Source organism: Rattus norvegicus, chromosome 2, assembly GCF_021556685.1.
Source record: "Rattus norvegicus strain SHRSP/BbbUtx chromosome 2, alternate assembly SHRSP_T2T, whole genome shotgun sequence".
NCBI classification, from domain to species: Eukaryota; Metazoa; Chordata; class Mammalia; order Rodentia; family Muridae; genus Rattus; species Rattus norvegicus.
In genome coordinates, this window is record NC_141535.1 from 197,895,188 (window position 1) to 197,916,586 (window position 21,399).

The window sequence follows — 21,399 nt, forward strand, 5'->3', positions numbered from 1 at the left end:
TTTGTGCATAAGACATAAAGTCTAACCATGATGGCACAGGGACCAAAACATTAATCAAGTTTAGGGCAAAGGCTACTCTTCCTTTCCCTTCACTGGAGACAGCAGAAACAGAGAGGAGATGAAGGCACGTAAGAAGGAGAAAGCCTAGTAACAGGAACTGACCCCTCAGGGAAAATGTTTAGTCTCTAGATTTCCCCCAAAGGAATACCAACAACGTTCTAACATGGGAGAAAGAGGCGGCAGGAGAGGGAAATGGCAGCAGAGTGACAGGATCAGAAGGTCATGACTTTCAGGCAGGAACTGTATTAGTTTGTAACCCTTTAGAAAGGTGCTATGAGAACTTTGGTAGTTTTCCTTTATTTTATCCATTCCTGTGTGCAGTATTTAAACCTGAAGACAGCAGGGCAGTGGAGACGCCCACCTATGATCTCAGCTCTCAGGAGGGCAGAGGCAGACAGATCTCCAAGTTCAAGGCCAGCCTGGTCTATAGAATGAGGCCTGTACAGCCAGGGCTACACAGAGAAATCCTGTCTCAAAACAACTACGAAACTGAATACTAAGCTCAAAGATTTTGCTGTATAAATTTAGTATTTACAACCTTAAAAACTATAAGTATAATTTTTTTAAATAACATAATATATAAATAAAAAGGGAGAAGTGACTCGATCATTTATATCTTAAGTAGTCATTAAGACAATGACCAGGGGCTGGAGAGATGGCTCAGCAGTTAAGAGCACTGACTGCTCTTCCAGAGGTCCTGAGTTCAATTCCCAGCAACCACATGGTGGCTCATAACCATCTGAAGTCAACTACAATGTACTCATAAAAACTAAATAAATAAAATATTTTTTAAAAAAGAGTATATAAGTATGAATGGCTTACAGTTATTAAAAAAAAAAATGACCACTAGCAAGCAAGACGCATCAAGGAAACCCAGATGCAGTAACACCTACAACGCGTGCATCTACCCTCCCACCCACAAAACCACCATGCTGCATTCAGATTCACTTTGCCCAACTCTGGCATCAAGATCCCGTCCGTACGTAGTAACACTGTGGCTCATCTTTGTAGCAAACTCCATGCAAGATCTGTATTTCCTCTCCCTCTCCTTCCTTTTTCCTGTGGTGTGGGAAGTGTAAGGGCTGTATATGTGTGAACACATGAGAGAGTCAGAGAAAGATGTCTGACGTCTTCTAATACTCTTTGCCTAATTCCCTTAAGACATGGTCTCTCACTGAATCCAAGGCTTGGCATTTATCTGGATTGTGTAGCCAATAAGCTCCCGGGATTTGTCTGTTTCCGTCCTCTAGTACTGGGGCTACAGCTGCATACATGATTCTCTTTTAATGATGGTAACAGGATTTTAATTCAGTTCTCATGGCTATGTAACAAGCACTCAGCCACTGAACCACTTTTCCCAGCTCCTCTTCTCTTTCATCATCATCATCATCATCATCATCATCATCATCAATAAAAAAGCAAATGATTGGGGGTTGGGGATTTAGCTCAGTGGTAGAGCGCTTGCCTAGGAATCACAAGGCCCTGGGTTCGGTCCCCAGCTCCGAAAAAAAAAAAGAACAAAAAAAAAAAAAAAAAAAAAAGCAAATGATTAAAAAAAGGTTAGGCGTTATACAAATTGCCAAAACCACTAAATGACAAATAAGACTTTTTCCACATATGGTATACTGCTTTATCTAACATTTAAAAACTACATAGGTCCTGAAATTTGACCTATACTTAAGCAGGTATACAAATAATTACTTGTATTTTTTTTTTAATACCATGTTACTCAAATTTTTAGAAACTTGAGAATCCAGGAGTCACTAGCATGTACTGATGCCGTTCTAACTAGAGTTCTTAGGGAGACATTTCCCTCCTACTTTGTTGCTCACCAGGCTGCTCTAGCTTCTCCCAGTAAACCTCTGTAGAGCCCTCTTCGTCAAGACTCTATACTTCTACCCTTAAGCAGAGATGGAAGAGACCTGTCTCCTCCTCGGCTCCACTCTTTTCGTTCTCTTAGCCATCATTAAAAACTAGAGGAGCAGAACGGTAGACACAACGATAAACCCTTACCCAGGACAGAGAAGGAGGGTAAAACTTTACTCGGTCCTTTCCAGAGGAGCTCTGAGTAGGCTGAGAGAACACTGCACAGCTAGCTAGATGACTCAGGAATCCTGAGAGGGACTGAGAACGCCAGGACCATCGGGTGACACAGGAGTATTAATGATCGTAGCTGTGTCTACGAGAACATGAGAAGGTGTGTGGAGCAAAGGACAATCTCAGGCGCTGTTGCTAAGGAGCCAGCTGCCTTTTTGTTTGTTGGTGTGAGACAGGGTCTCTCTTTGGCCTGGGGCTCAATGATTCAGTTGTCCAGAGCCCCAAGGACCCTCCTGTCTCTGTCGCCCCAGACTAGAGAGCACGTGTGCACCATGAGCACCTGGCTTTCTGGTGAGTTCCGGAGATCAAACTCAGGCTGTTAACTGAGCGAGTGCTCTTCAGCACCTGCTAACATCTGAAGGAGGAAATGAACTGGAAAGGAACTGTCCAGAACCAGAGGTGAACAGAGGATGGGAACAAAGTAAGGGCAAAAGGAAACGAGAATCTAAGAGGAATAAATAACAGGAAAAAAGTCGACAGAGAAGAGAAAAATGAATGAATAAATAAATAAATACAGCATAATTAACCAATTATAAATCCAATATTACAAGCCCCCCTCCTCCACAGTCACTTCCATTTATTTCCCATGGCACTTAAGTACTTAGCCACAGAACATGGCTGACATCCTTTGATTAGCTCTCTACTTCTCCAGCACGCTCTTGAAATTGAGTTGGTAATAACATAAGAAGACCTCCTGTCTTCATTTTGGTCCTTTCTCCACTGGCATCAAACATCCTAGTTCACAAACTAAAGCACACTAAGGATTATCATTAACTGACTTTTACATTCTGGTAAACGTAAAGCATTAAAGAGTTACATTAAACAACAACCAAATTCTAACTGAATCCACAATTCAATGAAAGACAGTGATATTTTTGATCTAAAATCGGGATGTTTGTGTTTATGTCCTTACAGAATTTATTTTGGGAATTTTTTCCCTTGGACCCCCTACAGCTCTGAAAGCAAGACTAAATCTGCAACATGTCTTTTAGAGTACACACTACCATTAGCTACCAAAAAACACATGTCAGTGGTGCTGCACAGGAAGGACTGGATGGAGCCGTCACACAGCCTATCTACAGCATCCATTGCAGGGCTGAGTCAGATCCAGATTTCAAACACACACACACACACAGTATTTTGTACCATCTTATCTTCTTGTTCCCTAAAACATGACGCAAATTGGCTTAACTGCACCTCCTGAAGAGCAGCAAGTGAAGAGGAAATGAGAAACACTCACCGCTCTGGCAGCTTCCCCAAAATCAATCTTCAACCGTCCCATGGCTCTTATGATTGCAATGATGGACTGAATGGTATTGCTGTAGACGACAACTTTATACTGCTTACACTCGTCCTCGGAATAGCCATCCTCATGAATGATTCTTCAAAAAGGAGAAAGCCGCAAGTCAATACCATGAATGAAAAATGAAAACTATGAATTTTTATGAAGAGAAGGAAATTCAGTCTTAGGAGGCCCTGTGTGAACTTACTTCATCTGTTTCACAATAGTACTTTTACCAGATTCTCCAGCGCCTAAAAAAAACAAAAAAACAAAAATAGATTTTGAATTTCTTTGTAATCAAACAGATATGGAGTAGACTAGTAAGTTTAGATTAAGGGAAGATATAGGTCCTAATGAAAATTTTGGTGAGCTTTCATGTCTATTAGGAAAACTTTTTCAATTAGAGCATCTTGCTTTTTTTTTTAAATATTGTTATCATTTGTGCAAAACAGACATTACTCAAAGATAGCAATACAAATATTTTTAGTAACATCATAAAACATGATATACTCAATGACACTGGCGACAAATGGGCCTATGGCTTACTCATAGTTATTAATTCTGTAACCTGCCCATGGACCTGAAGAATGTTCCAGAAGCAACACTCTTAGTCACAGGCCTAGAAAAGTTCCAAGCATCAGCAGAACTCACATTGCCTTTACCTTTCATGATATAGCTCCTCTGGGGAGGTGGGGTAGAGAGGTTTACAAAGCCTCCTTTGATGACTGAAATCACACTCAAGCTAAAGATCAAAGGTCAAATACACTTTCAGATCTTGACAGTTACCTGCTAGGTCTTCCCTGATTAATAATTCTTCCTTCCTCCAAGATGCCTCTTGTAACATTCCCACTCTCTCTATCATCTAATGCTACTTCTGACTCATAAATGACAATCCTGCTCCTCCTCTTTAGAGAAAGCAGAATGCAATCAGAGAACACTGCTCCATTCCCATAACCAAATGTACTAATCTACCTGTATCTCCATTAATATTCTCTACGTTCATCAGTGTCTCAACGCCCTTCCTGCTCTGATTATACACCTAACTCCTTCATTTCACCTCAACCTGTAGCTGTTGCAATTTCCAGTGTCGCCAAAGTATCACTATTTTTCTCTCACTGGGATAGTGTTAGCTCACAAACTGTTGCTCGACCATCTCTTTACACACCCCACCAGTTCCACTGTGACACACCCCCTACCATACTCATTTCCTTCTATCTATTATTCCGTTTTCCCATGCCTTCTTTTTAGAAGATCTATTATGCTTACTCACTTATGGGGTTGGAAGAGAGTAACAATTCACATGGACACGTGTGAAGGCAGAGGGCAACCTACAGGAGTTGGTTTTCTCCTTCCACATGAGGGTCCCAGGGATCAGCTTAGGCTTCAGACTAAAAAGCAAGCAACTCTACCTATGAGTTCTCTTTGCCACCCCTCTTCTGTGTTCCTTCATAGCAAATTTTACTTAGTCTGTCATCCATACTTAAAATCTCTATTAAGGTGCTTGCTTCGGCAGCACATATACTAAAATTGGAACGATACAGAGAAGATTAGCATGGCCCCTGCGCAAGGATGACACGCAAATTCGTGAAGCGTTCATATTTTTCGAATGCCATCAGCAAACCACTGAACTGAAAATAGGACCCCCGTTGAAGGAATCAGAGAAAGGACTGAAAGAGCTTGAAGGGGCTCGAGACCCCATATGTACAACAATGCCAACCAACCAGAGCTTCCAGGGACTAAGCCACTACCTAAAGACTATACATGGACTGACCCTGGACTCTGACCTCATAGGTAGCATTGAATATCCTAGTAAGAGCACCAGTGGAAGGGGAAGCCCTGGGTCCTGCCAAGACTGAACCCCCAGTGAACTAGATTGTTGGGGGGAGGGCGGCAATTCGGGGAGGATGGGGAGGGGAACACCGATAGAGAAGGGGAGGGGGAGGGATTAGGGGGATGTTTGCCCGGAAACCGGGAAAGGGAATAACATTCGAAATGTAAATAAGAAATACTCAAGTTAATAAAAATAAATAAATAAATAAATAAATAAAATATCCGAAACTTTAAAAAAAATCTCTATTAAGCATCTCCAATTCAACCCCAACACTCTACTGAAACCATTTCTAAACCACTTGACAAGCTCACTGGTTACTTCTAGGCCTTCCTTCCCCTGCCTTTCAAGACAGGTTTTTCTAAGTTGACCTTTGTCTTTTTCTCTATCTATGTTTATTTATTTATGTATATGAATATTCTGTCTCATAAGTATGCATGACAGAAGAGGGCATCAGACCCCAGTTATAGATGGTTATGAGCCACCATGTGGTTGCTGGGAACTGAACTCAGGACCTCTGGAAGAACTCAGTTAACCACTGAGCCACCCACCTCTCCAGACCCTACACTTTTTTCCTAACTTGTCTAACATGATGGTTTAAGGCACTGTTCATGAGGAAAAGTTAACCTGCAATGAGTCACACCTCTGTAAGGTGGGGTCTACTGCCCTTATTTTATAAGATAAATAAAGCAGAAAGGTCAAGTAATTTGTCCAGTTATACAGCAGGTAGCAAAATTGAAACTTCCACTCTTTCACTTCAAAGCTGGCATGTGCTAGGTTCCCAAACTTAGCTCTCCAATCTTGCTTTCCAATGCCGACTTCAAACTCATCTCCTACCTCTGTATCACAGCAGATGTCCAGGAAGCACCTCGAACTTAATGTCCAACACTGACAGAGTTTTAGTCTTTTCCCACTTGCACCTCGAACAAACCTGCTCTTCCCTCAGTCTCTCATCCTAGTAAATGGGAGTAGCATTTACCTAGCTTGCTAAGGTCAAAACTAGCAAGTGAATAAAAGGAACACAGAGATGTAATGGGGACGCCAGCATTAATACATGTTAAAAATTAGTAAAATTTAGTTTAAAAACACAGATATAATCTTAACAACTTGGTTCTTGTACACTGGAAACCACAGTCTACCTAATACACTCAAAGCTTCCATAACTTTTTTTTTAATGTTTAAGACAGGGTCTAGGTATGTAACCTTGGAAGTCTGAGAATTCTATATATACCAGGCTAGCCTTGAACTTATAAGGATCCTCTTTTTTCTGCCACCCAATAGTCCAATGGCTGGAATTACACGTGTATAACACACCTGTCTGGATCATGTCACAACGGACTGGAGTTGCCTCTTGGTCTCTATGCACACCCAAATTATAATGTGCGGCTAATAATGTCCAATACACTCTGCTCCCTGCCTACCTCCTCATCCTCATTTCTTGCCAGTCTCTACTCTAACCTCAGTGTTCTGGTCAGACCAGCTTTTCTGTGCTTCCTCTAACGTGCAAAGCTGGTTCTTGCTGGGCTGGACTCTGACTCACCATCTCATGCTGGCTGTCCCCTTTGACTGAAATCATTTTTTCTAGATGTTCTTCTTCACTCACGTTTCTGCCCCTCAGAACATCCCTGAGGAAGTTACCTGAGCGCTTCCTACTCCACACTGCTCACTCTCCGAGCACTCGCTTTTCTGTCTCTTCACTGAAGCAAAAGCTCTGCCAAGCTCTTCTCTATGCTCCCAGGGTCCTCGACTGGACCCAACATCAGTTAATCAATTAATTAATCAAATAACTACTGAACAAGTGAGCATTTAATAAGCATGATAACACACTAAATATTTCTCAACTTTTATCAACAAAAAACTAGTTTAAGTAACATCTAAATATAAAAGTTGAAGATAACCACATTCTTGCAGAATCAAGAAGTGTTTCTATATATGACCTTAACTCTGTTCTTACTATAGAGTTGATAACTGGATAGGTAATTCCAGTAGCCAGGGTCTTCTGACACTGTCAACAATATTAATTCCACTATTCATACCTAGAAAAGAATTCTAGTTCCAGGGAAGAAAACAGAAATGCATCCTGACTTTTTTTTTATTTTTAAATTAAGAATTCCTAAACCATCCCATGAAAGAAGTACCGGATGCTTTCCTTTAAATATTGAAATGGTGTTCCTACTGCTCATGTCAGACTGTTTTAAAGACATTATAAATAAATCTCTTAATCTCACCACAAATTTCTACCCATCTCATTAAGTTCTACTCTTTCAAAGTGTTTCATCACACACACACATGCAACACACAACATGCACACACACCTCTACCTCTATGCTACTGTATCTCTCTTCTATTTCTCAAAGATTCCCTACATAATGTCACTCTGGGAGTTGGGAATACAGCTTAGTGGTGGAACACTTGCCAGGGATGTGCAAGCCCTGGTTCCACCCCCTAAAAGAAGAAAAAGAAAATGTCCCTTCACCCTCCTTTTATTATTATCCCTAGCTTTTATTAGGCATCCAGTCCATCTCATAAAGGAAGGCTCCTCATTGTCACAGGATCTGCTTTCACCATGTGTTACTAGGCATTTGATATAAAGAGTGAATCGCATTTTATATCAAAAGGCCTTGACCCATTCAATTTGTAGATTCTCATAAAAAGTGCCACCACCATTTTTCCCATCTTCTTTTTTTTTTTTTTTTTTTTTTTGTTCTTTTTTTTCGGAGCTGGGGACCGAACCCAGGGCCTTGCGCTTCCTAGGCAAGCGCTCTACCACTGAGCTAAATCCCCAACCCCCATTTTTCCCATCTTCTAAGAGTACATTCTAAAATCTAGGAGTCATTTGGATTTGGAATCCATTCATTATTCTAGATATCTCAGTTGTGATAAAATATCATGATCAAAATCAGCTTAAGAAGGAAGGGTTTTTATTTTATCTTACAACTCTCAGGTCTCACTCCATCACAGAGGAATGATGGGACAGACATTCAAACCGGGCAGAAAGTGGAGGCAGGAGCTGATATAGACAGAGGCCATGGAGAATGTTGTTTGCTAGCTTGCTCCTTATGGCTTACTAAGCCTGCTTTCTTATTACAGATTCCAGGAAATGTCCTACAGGCCTGCCTACAGCTGGATCTTATGGTGGCATTTTCTCAATTGGGAGTTCCTTTTCCCAATGACTCTAGCTTGTGTTAAGCAGGCTTAAAGCTAGCCAGCATGGTAAGCTTACCAAGCTGGAACATAATTTTCTCTCTCTTTAAATATTTCTCAAATTTCTTAACCTCTTCAACTTTTCACACATATAATTGAGCCTATTATATTAATATTACTGCTGTAATTTTCTTAAACTTCCAGTTCAAATCACCTGTTCCTTCGCCATTTCCAAAAAGCACCACTGTACAAATTATCAGCTTCTGACTCTCCAAAGTCTTCAGCACCTTCTTCAGTTCTTTCCTCACGAGCTCTGGGCTCCACTTTTCCTCTGAGATAAATTACTCAAGCAGCAACTCTCTTCCATTAACATTTGGCTCTTAGGTTTGGCCCTCCCTCTCTCTCCAACTACATATAGGGATTCTGGACTTACTAACTTTACATCTTTTTTCCTACATTACTTCAAAAAGCAGTGAGTTACAAGGAACTTACTTGCCTATTTTCAATCTACCAGAGAGGATATAAGAACTGGAATAGCTAGAGACTACAGTGGAGAAAAACTACAGCTTAGAGTAGGAGGAACTGAGATGACCCTGTAGACTGTAAGAATGGCAACCCTGTGGGGGCAGAGAGAGGCTGTAAGGGAGAAAAGGATGGGAAGGTCACTACAGGCTATCTCTTTTCCTTTCATCTAACTAGTCAGTCCAAAGACGGTCTTAAGTTTAGTATGCTTTTCCTACTTGTATGCCATGAAGCAAGATGGATTTCCACAGTATAAAACAGGGCCAACAGTGAAAATGTTTTCAACAGTACCTGGTCTACAGTAATGCTTGGGGACTGTCACCCAGCTACTGTGTATAAAGACGTCCTCACAGCTGAGAACATTACCCAGGGACGTTAGGACTTCAAAGGATTTTATTTCCTAAAACTACTTTGATATCAATATTGGTGCAAACTTCTACAGAAATGGCAATTCTTTTCAGAAGTTGTTTCAAAATAATAAAACTCTAGATTGGTCTGGACTCACAAACATTTAAAATAAAACAAAACAAAACAAAACCCAAAAAAAACCTTGTAAACCTAAAACTGCAGCACACTGCGTCAATGCACCCATTAGTCATTCTCTCCACCCCACCCTAAGGAACAAAAACCTCTCTTCTTGGTATAACTGCGGCCCCGCCTGCTAACTCTGCGCTAACTCTGCTCTCACACGTCACGCATCTTGGCCTCAGAGCTTTTCCTCCAAGCATCCCCACAGATCTATCCCATGTCAGCAGGCATTCCAGACCGCTGGAGACCCCCCTTTCCTCTTAAATACTTGCTTCTATTGAGAAATCTTGAAATTTCTAGTAACTCCTGGGCAGCTGAGCCCTAAAATGACACCACTCATAAATAACCTAGCAGCCCCAGACCAGGGCTCTCTTTACAGACCTACTGGTACAAATATGAGCAAAGACAGCCCCCTGTCCCAAACACCAACAAAAGCTTGACCAACAAATAAATTTGATTTCTTTAGCTTTATTCTCAAGCTGTTAAAACTATATTGTAATAAAGTCAATGTTATAGTAAATTTTAGTGCCACTATGCCATTTCTAGCCATATGACCTTGGGTAAGTCCCCTGACTGCAGCTGTCTGCCTCCTTATCTATAACACATGAAGAGCTTTGGCCTAAATGTGCTCTGCAGTTACACACAGCTAATTTACTTCTTATTCTAATATGGGACTCAAATCAAACCACGAATCCACATCATCCTATCACTGAACAATTCAAAACAGCTACCATAATACAGGTCTATGATCAGAACAGTGGAGGCACCAATGGAAGGAGGGAAGGACGGCTGTCTGACGTGCTAACTCCTCCAGTCCTGCTCGGAATACCCTATCCAGTAGAGTATTCCAGTTTACACTGCTACTGTTAGGATGGCATGGTGGGGCGGGGGGGGGGGGGGTTGCAGCACAGAGAGGGATGGAAAGAGGGAGGTGAATTACAAATTCCAACATCTAAAGATCAAAAGAGCACAACCCAGGCCACTTCCAATAAGGATACCTATTGCTTCCACAAATTCTCTCCTATTTTTTTTTCTTTTTTTCGGAGCTGAGGACCAAACCCAGGGCCTTACTGAGCTAAATCCTCAACCCAAATTCTCTCCTATTACAAGGTCCTGGAAATCAAATTCGGGTTGGCAACAAGCACCATCCTGTTGGCCCCATGATTCATTTGTTTAAAATTTATGCATGTGAATATATGTTTGTCCAGGGTCTGTTATATATACACGCACTTATGTGCCTTGAGACCAGAAGAGGACTTAAGGCCCCTTAGAGCTATGATTACTAGTGGTTGTGAATCACCTGACATGAGTGCTGAAAGCCAGACTCTGGTCCTCTATAGGAAGCAGTAAACAGAGTTGGGTGATGGTGGTGCACCCCTTTAATCCCAACAGGTGGAGCTCTGTGAGTTCCAGGACACTCTGATCTACAGAGTGAGCTCCAGGACAGCCAAGTCTATACAGAGAAATCCTGTCCTGAAAAATAGGGGGTTGAGGGGGAAGCAATAAAAGCTCTTACAGGCTGCATAATCTCAGGCCATCTCTCTTTACTCCCCATGATTTCTTTCTTAATAGCATGTAGCTACTAGTAAACATGTAGATCAAGGTGAAAATATTTCACATAAAATGTTTTTCTATTCATTACACTTATTAAAAGTCCATTTGATGTTTCCGTTTATTCATTTTTTTCTTTTTTTGAGACAGGATTTCACCATGTCACTCAGGCTTCAATTCAAGATCTTCTTATCTCAGGGTCTCAAATGCTGGAATTTCTTCTTAACTCATCCGCAAGTTAGAAGAGGGGGCTGGAAAGACTGCTCAGTGGTTATGGACACTTGCTGCCCCCGCAAAGGACTCATATTTGGTTCCCAACACCTATATCAGGTGGATCATAGCCACCTATAACTCCAGCTCCAAGGGATCCAATGTTCACTTCTGGTCTCCAAAAGTACCCACACACACATATCCTCAAAGACAAAGACACACACATATCCTCAAAGACACACACATATCCTCAAAGCACACACATACACATAATATAAAACAATTTTTTTCAGAAGAAAGTTGGAGAGACGGCTCAGCAAGTAGAGGCACTGACCACCAAGCTGCATCCTGGGTTCAATCTCCAGGATCCATGTGATGGAAGGAGAGAGCCAGCTACTGTGATCTGTCCTCTAACTTCCATAGGAGCACTAGAGCATATGTGTGCACGTGTGCACGAGCACGGGCACGCATACACATACACACACACACACACACACACACACACACACACACACACATTAATATGTGATAAAAGCTGGGCTGGAGAGATGGCTCAATGCTTAAGAGCACAGGCTGCTCTTCCAGAGAGCCCAGGATCAATTAGCAGCACCCACACTACCCTCTTCTGGCCTTGAGGCTTTGTATGAACATGGTACAGGCAAAACATCCACACACATAAAACGAAGAACAAAACTGAGAAAGAAAGAAACAAATGGTCAGAAGAATTACAGAAGGAAAAATGTCTCTGCACAAACAAAAATTGTTCTTTGTTTCCATTTAATAAATGTGTCCTGCATGCCTAGAACGCCTGGACATTGAGGTGTCACATTCAGTTCAGCTCAGGAATTTGTCTGGTAGGAGCCATTAGAAGTTAAGAGTTTTCTTGTGAAATTAGAAAGTTTCCTTGGCCTAAAGCATAAAAATAGTTTTTCACCCAGCCTACTTGCCCTCTAAGCATAAACACCCGAACACCAACTGAAGGCAATCTTCAGTCCTCACTGAGTCCTTCCGTGATTTCTCGCAGGCACAGGGGTCACTGCCTGGTGGCCAGCAAAGGTCCCTCCCTGTCAGCGAATGTCTGAAATGACCTGGGACTGCTCTCCTCACCACTCACATCAGCAGCTGTGGCCTGGCCTGCTGCTCTAAAGTATGTATATGACTACCTTCCTCGCTCCTCATCTGGCTTGTCATAATCTGTTAACTGGTTTTCTTGGTTTGATTAGCATAGTTACCAAACCCTTTTCGGCATAACCTGAAAACCTTCCATGCCTGTGCACTTCTCCCTTAAAATTGTCCTAACCAGGCTTAACCTGACCCTACAGGACAGTGTTAAACACTGTAACACTGGTGCTTCGTCAAATCCTTCTAATGTATTTGAGTTTGTGATTGTTTAGAACTCTACCAGCCTTAAACTCCAGAGTAAAGTCCTTGGAAGCACCAACAGTGCCTTCTTTCTGTGCCCACTCCTCCAACCCCAGAGCACAATCTAGGGCAGAGGAGGCACTTAGCATTAGCTGTGGGGTGAGTGACTGAAGTGGCTACAATATTCAGAGGTTGCCCAATCACATTTTGTAAATGCTACTTGCAATGATTGGAATTTTCAATGTGGGCAGTTAACAGAGAGATCCCCACTCCTCTTCTATTGTTACTTGGGTGTGCGCCCACTCCGGACTCTGCTCTCAGCTCTCTGCCTGTGACTAAATGACAGGAAGTTTGAACTCAGTCTTGCTTCATTTCCCTCTAACCTGCTCTATTATGTTCTAATGGAATAAACTGCTGTCAATCTGTCCATCCAGGGCAACACATGAGGATGTGAAACAGTGAATATTCACAAGAATCTGTCCAGTGGATGAATAATAAACGTAAAACAGGGCAGTGAATTTGTAACTAAGGCAGAGATCATGGGTGTCTGCTTTTTGAAAAAGTTACCTATCACCAAAAAAGCTTAAAGGGTATTGTGAGAAGGTCTTTATAAAACATATATTGGGCATCCAATTTTTGACCAAAGTCTCAAAAGCACCAACAAATGGTGCCTGGAAAACTGGACATCTACATGTAGAAAACTGTAACTAGATCCCACTCTCTCACCTGGATAAAAACCAGTTAGAAATGGGTCAAAGCCTTAATGTAAGAGCTGAAACCCAAGACTGCTATACAAAAGCATAAAGACGCAAAGAACTTGGATGTCCAATAGCTCAGGACTGTAAAAATGAAAGGTGGGAGAATATCTGCCCCCTGATACCTAACAGGATATTAATATATACAATCTTTAAAGAACTCACAAAATTAAGTGCCCTAAAACTGATTTATGAATATGCAAGTGAATTGAACAATTCTCAAAAGAAGAAATACAAATAGCCAATAAAATATATTTTAAAAAAATGTCTCCCTAGCCATCACGAACATGCAAATTGATACTACATTGAGATTCACAGCTCACTAAAATCAGAATGGCTATCACCAAGAAAGAAACAACAACAAAAAGCTGGTAAGGAAGTGAGGAAAGAGGAACTCTTATACATCGAAGGTGAGAATGTAAGCTGGCATGACGACTATGGAAATCAGTGTGGGAGTTTCTCAAACACTAAAACCAGAAGGCCCACGATACACTACTCTTGTGTATATAACCATGGGCACCTAAGTCAGCACATCAGAGACACCTCCATCAGTGTTTACCACTGCACCATTCACAAGAACCAAGGTATGGAACAGCCTAAATGCCCTTCAACAGATGACTGGATAAAGAAAACTGTATAAATAAATACATAAGGGAGTTTTATCCAGCCATAAAGAATATGAAAAGAAGAGAAAAATGAATGGAACTAGAGATCATCAGGTTGAATGCAGTAAGTCAGACTTGGAAGGGCAAATATGTTTTCTGTCATAAAAAAAAATCTAGATTTATAGATAGATAGATAGACAGACAGACAGACAGACATGAAAAGAGAAAAGGCATGAGCAAAGGATCTAAAGAGGGTAGGGGAGCCAAGACAGTAAGAGAGGAGAGAAAACATCACAGAAAACATTTTCTCTCATACTCGGAATCTAGACTTAAATATGTATTTATATATTTCATATGTGAGTCCTGCTTTCACACTGCATTGTGTGTATATGTACATGCATGTATACATGTATAGCACTGCCCACTAAAGGGAGGGGAGTTCCTAGAAGGGGATTTAGGGATAAGCAGATATTCTCAAATGTGTGTGTGTGAATGTCTGTCTGTCTATCTGTCTGTGTCTGTGTCTGTGTTTGTGTGTGCACATGCATGTGGTTGACAAAAACCATAAAACAGAACACTACTCAAAGCTCATCTGGTAAAGCACTTGCCTATCACATGTAAGATCTTAGGTTTGATCATCAGCACTGTAAAATAAAACCAGACAAATAAGAAAGTACAATAAAGGGACTGGGGATGTAGCTGAGTTAGGACAGGGCTTGCCTAGCAGGCAAAGCCTTGAGTTTACACTGGTACCGTATAAACTCGGTATGGTTGTACACATTCATAATCCCAACGCTTGGTAGGACAAAGATCAGAAGAACAGAAAGACCAACCAGCTTACACCAATAAGTCACCAAAGAAAGTCACTGGTTTGGTTATCAAAAAAAAGTGTGAGTGTGTTGGGGGGGGGTTGTTGTGGCACACTCCTTTAATGGCTTTAATCTCAGCACTTGAGAGGCTGAGGCAGGCAGGAAATCTCTGAGTCCAAGGTCAGTCTGGCATACAGAGCGAATTGCTGGACAGCCAAGGCATAGAAAAACCCTGTCTCGAAAAAAATCAAAATAAATAAAAAATTAAAAAAGGAAGCTCACTCAGCTCCCCAAATATTACCAAAATGTTATCACTTTTGACTATGACAGGGCCAGGATGTTGGTGACAGACCAGTGGAAGGGCAGACTGCAGCTTCATTCCTCATCTTTGCAGAACATAATAGTGTCTGGGAGGCAGTCACTTGTGAACCAGGAACCAGATTATGCTCTGACTGCCTCCAAGTTCTAATTTTGGCCTGTGGTGAGTAAGTTTCCTTTTTCTTTGAAAGCAAAGCAACAAAACCCCATTTTGATGCTAAATTATATGGTATTTATGCCATGGCTTAAAACTATTTTTTATTTGGAATAAAAGGAAACAAAAATGCCACAAACAGCTGTAATGCATAGCAGTTGAAAGATCTCATTTTAATTCATAAAATAATTCTTTATTATAGTGGGACATGTTCTTCAAAGCTACTATTCAATGCTAAACTCATCCATTATAACCCATGCACTTTAAAATGTTAGAATCATCCCAACTCAGATCCTGAACCGATGGCAGCACAGAGCACTGCACGCTTAACAGACATAAGCAGCACGAGTCTGCGTCATTTACAGTAAAACACGAGGAAGGGCCTACAAAATGACCAACTGAGTGTTTGATTTCAATGTCCTTTACCATACAAATGCTCAGCAAAACTCGACAGTCTGGGTTTCCTACTTGCATTTACTATTCTATTCAATCTTTCTTGGCAGTATTAATTGTGGTGGCGTCTCCTGAAAAAAGCTGGAAGAACAATGAAAGTCTCTAGACTCTAGAAACATGCACACTGTGTGTATAATAAAGTACAGCTTGAGATAGCTACTAAAATTTTCAATAAAGGATGAGCAAGATGGCTCAGAGGTAAACAGCACTTACTGTTGCGCCCAGGGGTCTGAGTGTGATCTGCAGAACCCAGGTAGAAGGAGAAGCAACTCCTAGAAGTTGCCCTCTGACCTCCACAAGTACCCTATGCCACCTGCATTCAAATTCTGGTACTCACAGCAGCACAGTAACAAATTCTAAACATTTTTAATGCATCAGATCTGGGCTGCAGAGAAGGCCCACTTGCTGCTCTTGCTGGTGAGTTGGTTCTTATCGCCCACGTCAGGAGCTGAGAAGACCTTAACACCAGCACTCCGGTGCGATGCCCCCCACACACACACTCACAATTTAAAAAATAAATCTTGGGGTTGGGGATTTAGCTCAGTGGTAGAGCGCTTGCCTAGCAACCGCAAGGCCCTGGGTTCGGTCCCCAGCTCCGAAAAAAAGAAAAAAGAAAAAAAAAATAAATCCTAAGATGTTTTAAAGAAAGCAAGATGTGGTGGTACAAAGCTGTGATCCCAGCACTGGAAGGCAAAGGCAGGCAGATCATCTTCTGAGTCCTTTTCTGCACCAACCATCCAGTCAGATCTACCTGCGGCCCTGTTCTGAGCCTTTGTGTACACTTCCTAGAGCCGGCAGGCAGTTCAATGGTAGAAAACTTCCCCGGTATGGATGCTCCCTCCAGCACCACAAACCTCATCAAAAGGAGTTTCTATCTCTTTAGGGACTGTCTCAGGTGTCATGGTCCCTTCAAAACTGATTCCTATAATCAATCACATTCCATATAAATCACCATTGGGAAGCTGAAGCAGGAGGATCACTCACAAATTCAAGGCCACCCTAGCTATATAAACTGTCTCAAAAAAAAAAAAATTAAGGTTTAAGAGGAAAGGAGAGAACTTTTGTCTGTGAAAGACAATCAGAAATGCATAGTCATGGGGTTGGGGATTTAGCTCAGTGGTAGAGCGCTTACCTAGGAAGCACAAGGCCCTGGGTTCGGTCCCCAGCTCCGAAAAAAAGAACCAAAAAAAAAAAAAAAAAAAAAAAAGAAATGCATAGTCATAATACATGAGAATCCTACTAGAGTACAATACTGGAAACCAGAACGCTCATAAAACATTAATTAAATACAATGCAGCACCAAGATTGACCCTAGACCCTAAAAAGAACATTAATGGGAAAACTGATAAAATGTAAATACTGTGTTAAAGTTAACATTTATTTATGCAGCATTAATTTCTTGGTGACAATAAACATAACATTATTACTTAGAAAGTTAGCACTGAGGAAAACTAGAAGAGTAAAGTTAATTCAAAATAAAAAGCTTATTAAACTATTTTATTTTAATTTTTCTTTTCATTTACTTATTCTATGCGTATGTGTGTCTATCCGTCTGCATTCACATCTGTGTACTTCACTGTGCCCGTCTAGTAGCCGAGGCTCACAAGAAGGCGTCAGATTCCCTGAACTGGAGTTACAGATGCTATCAGCTGCCACATGGGTATTGGGGATCAAGTCTAGGTCCTCTGGAAGAGTAGCTCTTAACTGCTAAGCATCTCTCCAGTTCCACATCATAAATACCTTTAAACAGAGAAGCATTTGCTGCATCTCAACTATCATTATTGTTATTAGGTTGAGACAAGTTTCTATTATGTGGCTCTGGCTGTCCTGGAACTTACTATGTGTAGACAGGCCTAGGCCTGGAACTCCCAGAGATCTGCCTGCCTCTGCCTCCAGAATGCTGGGGTTATAGGTATATGCTACCATGCCCTCCTTTTCTCCAATGATTTTAAAATATTTCAGTCTAATGATTCCAAGCCTAATCATATCATAACACACTTGTTCTTTAAAATAATTAGGGAAGCTAAGGACATGGTTTAGCGGGTAAAAGCCTTTGCCATATAATTCTGATAACCTTAGTTCAAATCTCAAATCCACACAGAAGCTGAGCGTACTATCACCCATACATCTTACTCCCAGCATTCCCATGAAGTGACAGAGGGAAGAGACAGGAGAATCATGGAAGCCTGCAGGCCAATGAGCCTGGAGTATTCAGCACAACAGCAGAGCAACAGCTCTTGTTTCAAACATGGCAAAAAGCAAAACTTGGCTCCTGAAGCAGTTCTCCATGCGTGCACCTTAGCACGTGGAAGGACGACACACCACCCCTGACATCAGCACATGACTAAAACAAATCAAAATGCAGCACAGCTCTTGGGATTTAGCACAATACTATTTAAATTTTAAAATCAAATTGAAAGACAGATTATTTTGCTGTTGTTATTTGGCCCACTATAAACAGGCTATGCAATTACTGGAGGATGATTAATTACAAGGTGTCAGCACTCAAGCAACCTTACTAAATAGTCCTGATTTAAATGGTCCCATATAGGACCAGTATAGTGTTAACAACAAACCAGACGAATAAAACATGTGAGCACAGCTTAAACATGCAAATAGACTTGGAGCAAAACATGCAAGATTCAGATGAATAAATAGGAAAAAAATCTCAAGGGCCAGAGAGATGGCTCCGGCTCTTGCTGCCAAGCCTGATGACATGAGCTCCATCTCTGGAACCCACAGTGTAGGAGACAGCCAACTCCCATGAGACTCCCACATGTGTGATATGGTGTGCACACCCACACTCAGACCTCACACAGAAATAAACCACTCAATCAAAATGGGTGGTGATCAGAAAGCTACACCCCGCTTCTTGAGACAGGGTTTCTCTTTGTAATCTTGACTGACCAGGAATTCACAAGACTAAGCTGGCCTTGAACTCAAGAGATCTGCCTGTGCTTCCCGAATGTTGGGATGGGACTAAAATCTGCACCATCATATCTGGCAAAGAACTGCTTTTAAGTTAACAAGAATTTTCTAAGATATAAAATATTACCTTCCTTCAAAACTGTCCACTTGAAAACAGGACTTAGTAATAAAATGTTCATAGTGTACAAGAGTGATATATCAACAGGGAAAAAAAATGAAACAATCTCAGGTAATTCTTAACAAGCTTTTTAAACCTTAAGTTCAATGTGGAAGTCAAAGGAAGCTCAGGTCTAAAGACCAGCTCCTCCTAAAGTTCTAAGCTCTAACAGAGTTCATATACATTCAACGGTGTACTTTCAAGCATCCTCCTCTGCTTAGTTCACTTCAAATGTAGTCATCTCTGTCACAGCCAAAGGACAAAGGAAAATTCACTCACAAGGAATACTATATCCAACTAGAACAACTGAACCTGGTTCCTAACAGTGTTATTCAGTTCAAACAGTTTAAATTACAGCAATGATACAGCTGATCACTAATCGGGTAACAGGATAACCTGGATAGATAAAAGCTCAAGATAACACCAACGTTCAAAAGCCTACAAAAGAGCTATCCTACAATGAAGACAACACAGAAAATCAAACACTGAAATAACTTTTTTTCTGTGCTCTGCTGAATGCACCATGAGCATTTCTTTAGTTTTTAAGCTGTCTTCCTAAGCAGCCCTGTGATGTTCAACTAATTTCAACCAAACTAAGAAAAATAACACAAAGAGTCCTCTTTATAAATTATATAAATTTTACAATCAAGGAACTCCCAAGACCCAATTCAAATGCCTCACTGATTCCCAGGAGGGAAAAAGAAGCTCAGACAATAGAACCAATCTCACACTGCTCAACCCTTTATTATCTAGTGTCTCCATGTCTGAACAGTTACTAGTTCTGAGAGGTTTACAAATACTAGTTATATTAAATTCTGCTGATTAGAAAACATTTTAAAATTAATAATCAGGACAAATTTAGTGTCCATGGCTCTAGACACTTCACAGAACGAGACCCCATCTTAAATTGGTCTTCACTATTAATATGTTAACTCCTGAGCACCTGAAGCATCTTTCTCCTCACTTCCCTTGAAGCTAGACCTGAGGAGGAAAAAACCAAAGCCAAACTAGATAGCATAAGAAAAGGACAACACGCCTTAACAAGTCCTGTAAGCAAAGGTTTTAGTAACAAACTAGTCTGTTGAACTTCTTTCCTTAGTTTTGGATGGTCCCCCCCCTACCCCCCGTACTTAAAAGCAGTAGACAAATGTTGGCTGAAGAGAAACCAGAGTGATGAAGTGCAGTCCCTCAACAACGACGACGACAACAACAACAACAACAACAGGTTGTTTGGATTTTCTGTTTAATATAAAGGTAATTAAATCCAGGTAACATTGAGACTCTTCTGTGTTAAATGCTCTGAGAACTGGACATTCCACCTCCAGGTGAATTTAAACCTATCTGCCAACTACACAAAATGACAGCTTAACACTGAGAATGATCACACTTGAATGAGGGAGAAACTGAAGCAGTGATGTGCTTGCTTTTCCAATGTTTCCACCTCACCCCACTATGTCCAACCTAGATGATATGACTGTCTATTAGGTAAAGACTCTGTCAGTCATTAATCATTATTTCTCTGCCCATGCCTTTTTACTAGAGAACCTGGCCTACCTAGACACTTGAAAGGGTCAGCCTTACAGATCTCAGGATACTCCATCAATTCTATCACACACCCACCACAAACAACTAGATTATGGTGGGTGGGTACCTGGCAAGGTTAGACGAACCTGATGCTTTCCCAGGCATCTGGATTAGGAAAAGCAAGACTTAAGTACCAGGTATGTTAGTATGTGACACAGAAAAAGTGCCAGAGTAGGCCAGAGTTGAAGCCTGGTGTGTGGTGGGAAACGAGGAGTATTTCAAGGGAGCAGAGAAAGAAGATAAGGAGATGCACCTTCTAGTGAAGCAGTGAGAGCAGACAATCTGCTCTACAAGTGAAGAGGGCATGGCAATTCATGAGCATGCAACCTATCCTTTCACTGCTTACCTATCCTTGGATGCCGACCTTGTGAAGCTGTAGAGTTAGAGTATCTTGCTACAAACCGCTCCTTTACTTGTACTAGTGTGACCATTTTCCTGCTCCTGGTGGACCCTTAGATTATGCCCTACAACAATCTCTAGACCTCCTGCCTAAAGGACCATAGAGTTAAAAGCAAGGTGTGTGTGTGTGTGTGTGTGTGTGTGTGTGTGTGTGTGTGTGTGTGTGTGTGTATTCATGAAGGGTGACAGAAAAATAGGACGAGGTTATAAAAACAGGTTCAGAATGCCAGTAAGAACAGAACTTCAGTTTCACTAACCTCTGAGACCACTCTCCATCAAAAAACATTCTGAACAGAAACAACTGTCCCCAAACTAAAGACCATTTTATAATGGTCCAAGTGTAATCAGCTGAAATTATTTTTAAAAGAGGTACAGTTGTACCCTAAATTCAGAAGTCACATGCCCTATAAATCTTCAAGTACTGAGCACCGACTCAATATTTATCATTGTCCACAACTGCAACCAGAGGAACCATGACAGGATATGGAAAGGCACAATATTTCATGCTGCAATAGTGAGGAATACACTCACATAGAAAGCTCAAAGAGGTGGCTGGCTAATGGCTCGGCAGTTAAGAGCATCTGTTGCTCTTGCAGAGGACTCAGAGCCCTCACGGTAGCTCATAACCATCCTTAACTCCAATTCCAGGGAAT

General features: G+C 41.3%; 1 protein-coding gene and 1 non-coding gene across 2 annotated transcripts in view; one reads left to right on the forward strand and one right to left on the reverse strand.

Annotated features, from left to right (window-relative positions):
- Gnai3 (G protein subunit alpha i3) overlaps window positions 1-21,399 on the reverse strand; it is a 37,973-nt gene that overhangs the window by 12,160 nt on the left and 4,414 nt on the right. Inside the window, exons 2-3 of the mRNA NM_013106.2 lie at window positions 3,648-3,690; window positions 3,398-3,539 (exon numbers count right to left, since the gene is read on the reverse strand). Of these exons, the coding sequence (NP_037238.1) occupies window positions 3,398-3,539; window positions 3,648-3,690 (185 nt within the window). The remainder of the gene's footprint in view (window positions 1-3,397; window positions 3,540-3,647; window positions 3,691-21,399) is intronic.
- Window positions 4,937-5,043, forward strand: Rnu6-318 (RNA, U6 small nuclear 318). The gene has a single exon (XR_015678586.1). It is a non-coding gene; the product is annotated as a U6 spliceosomal RNA (small nuclear RNA).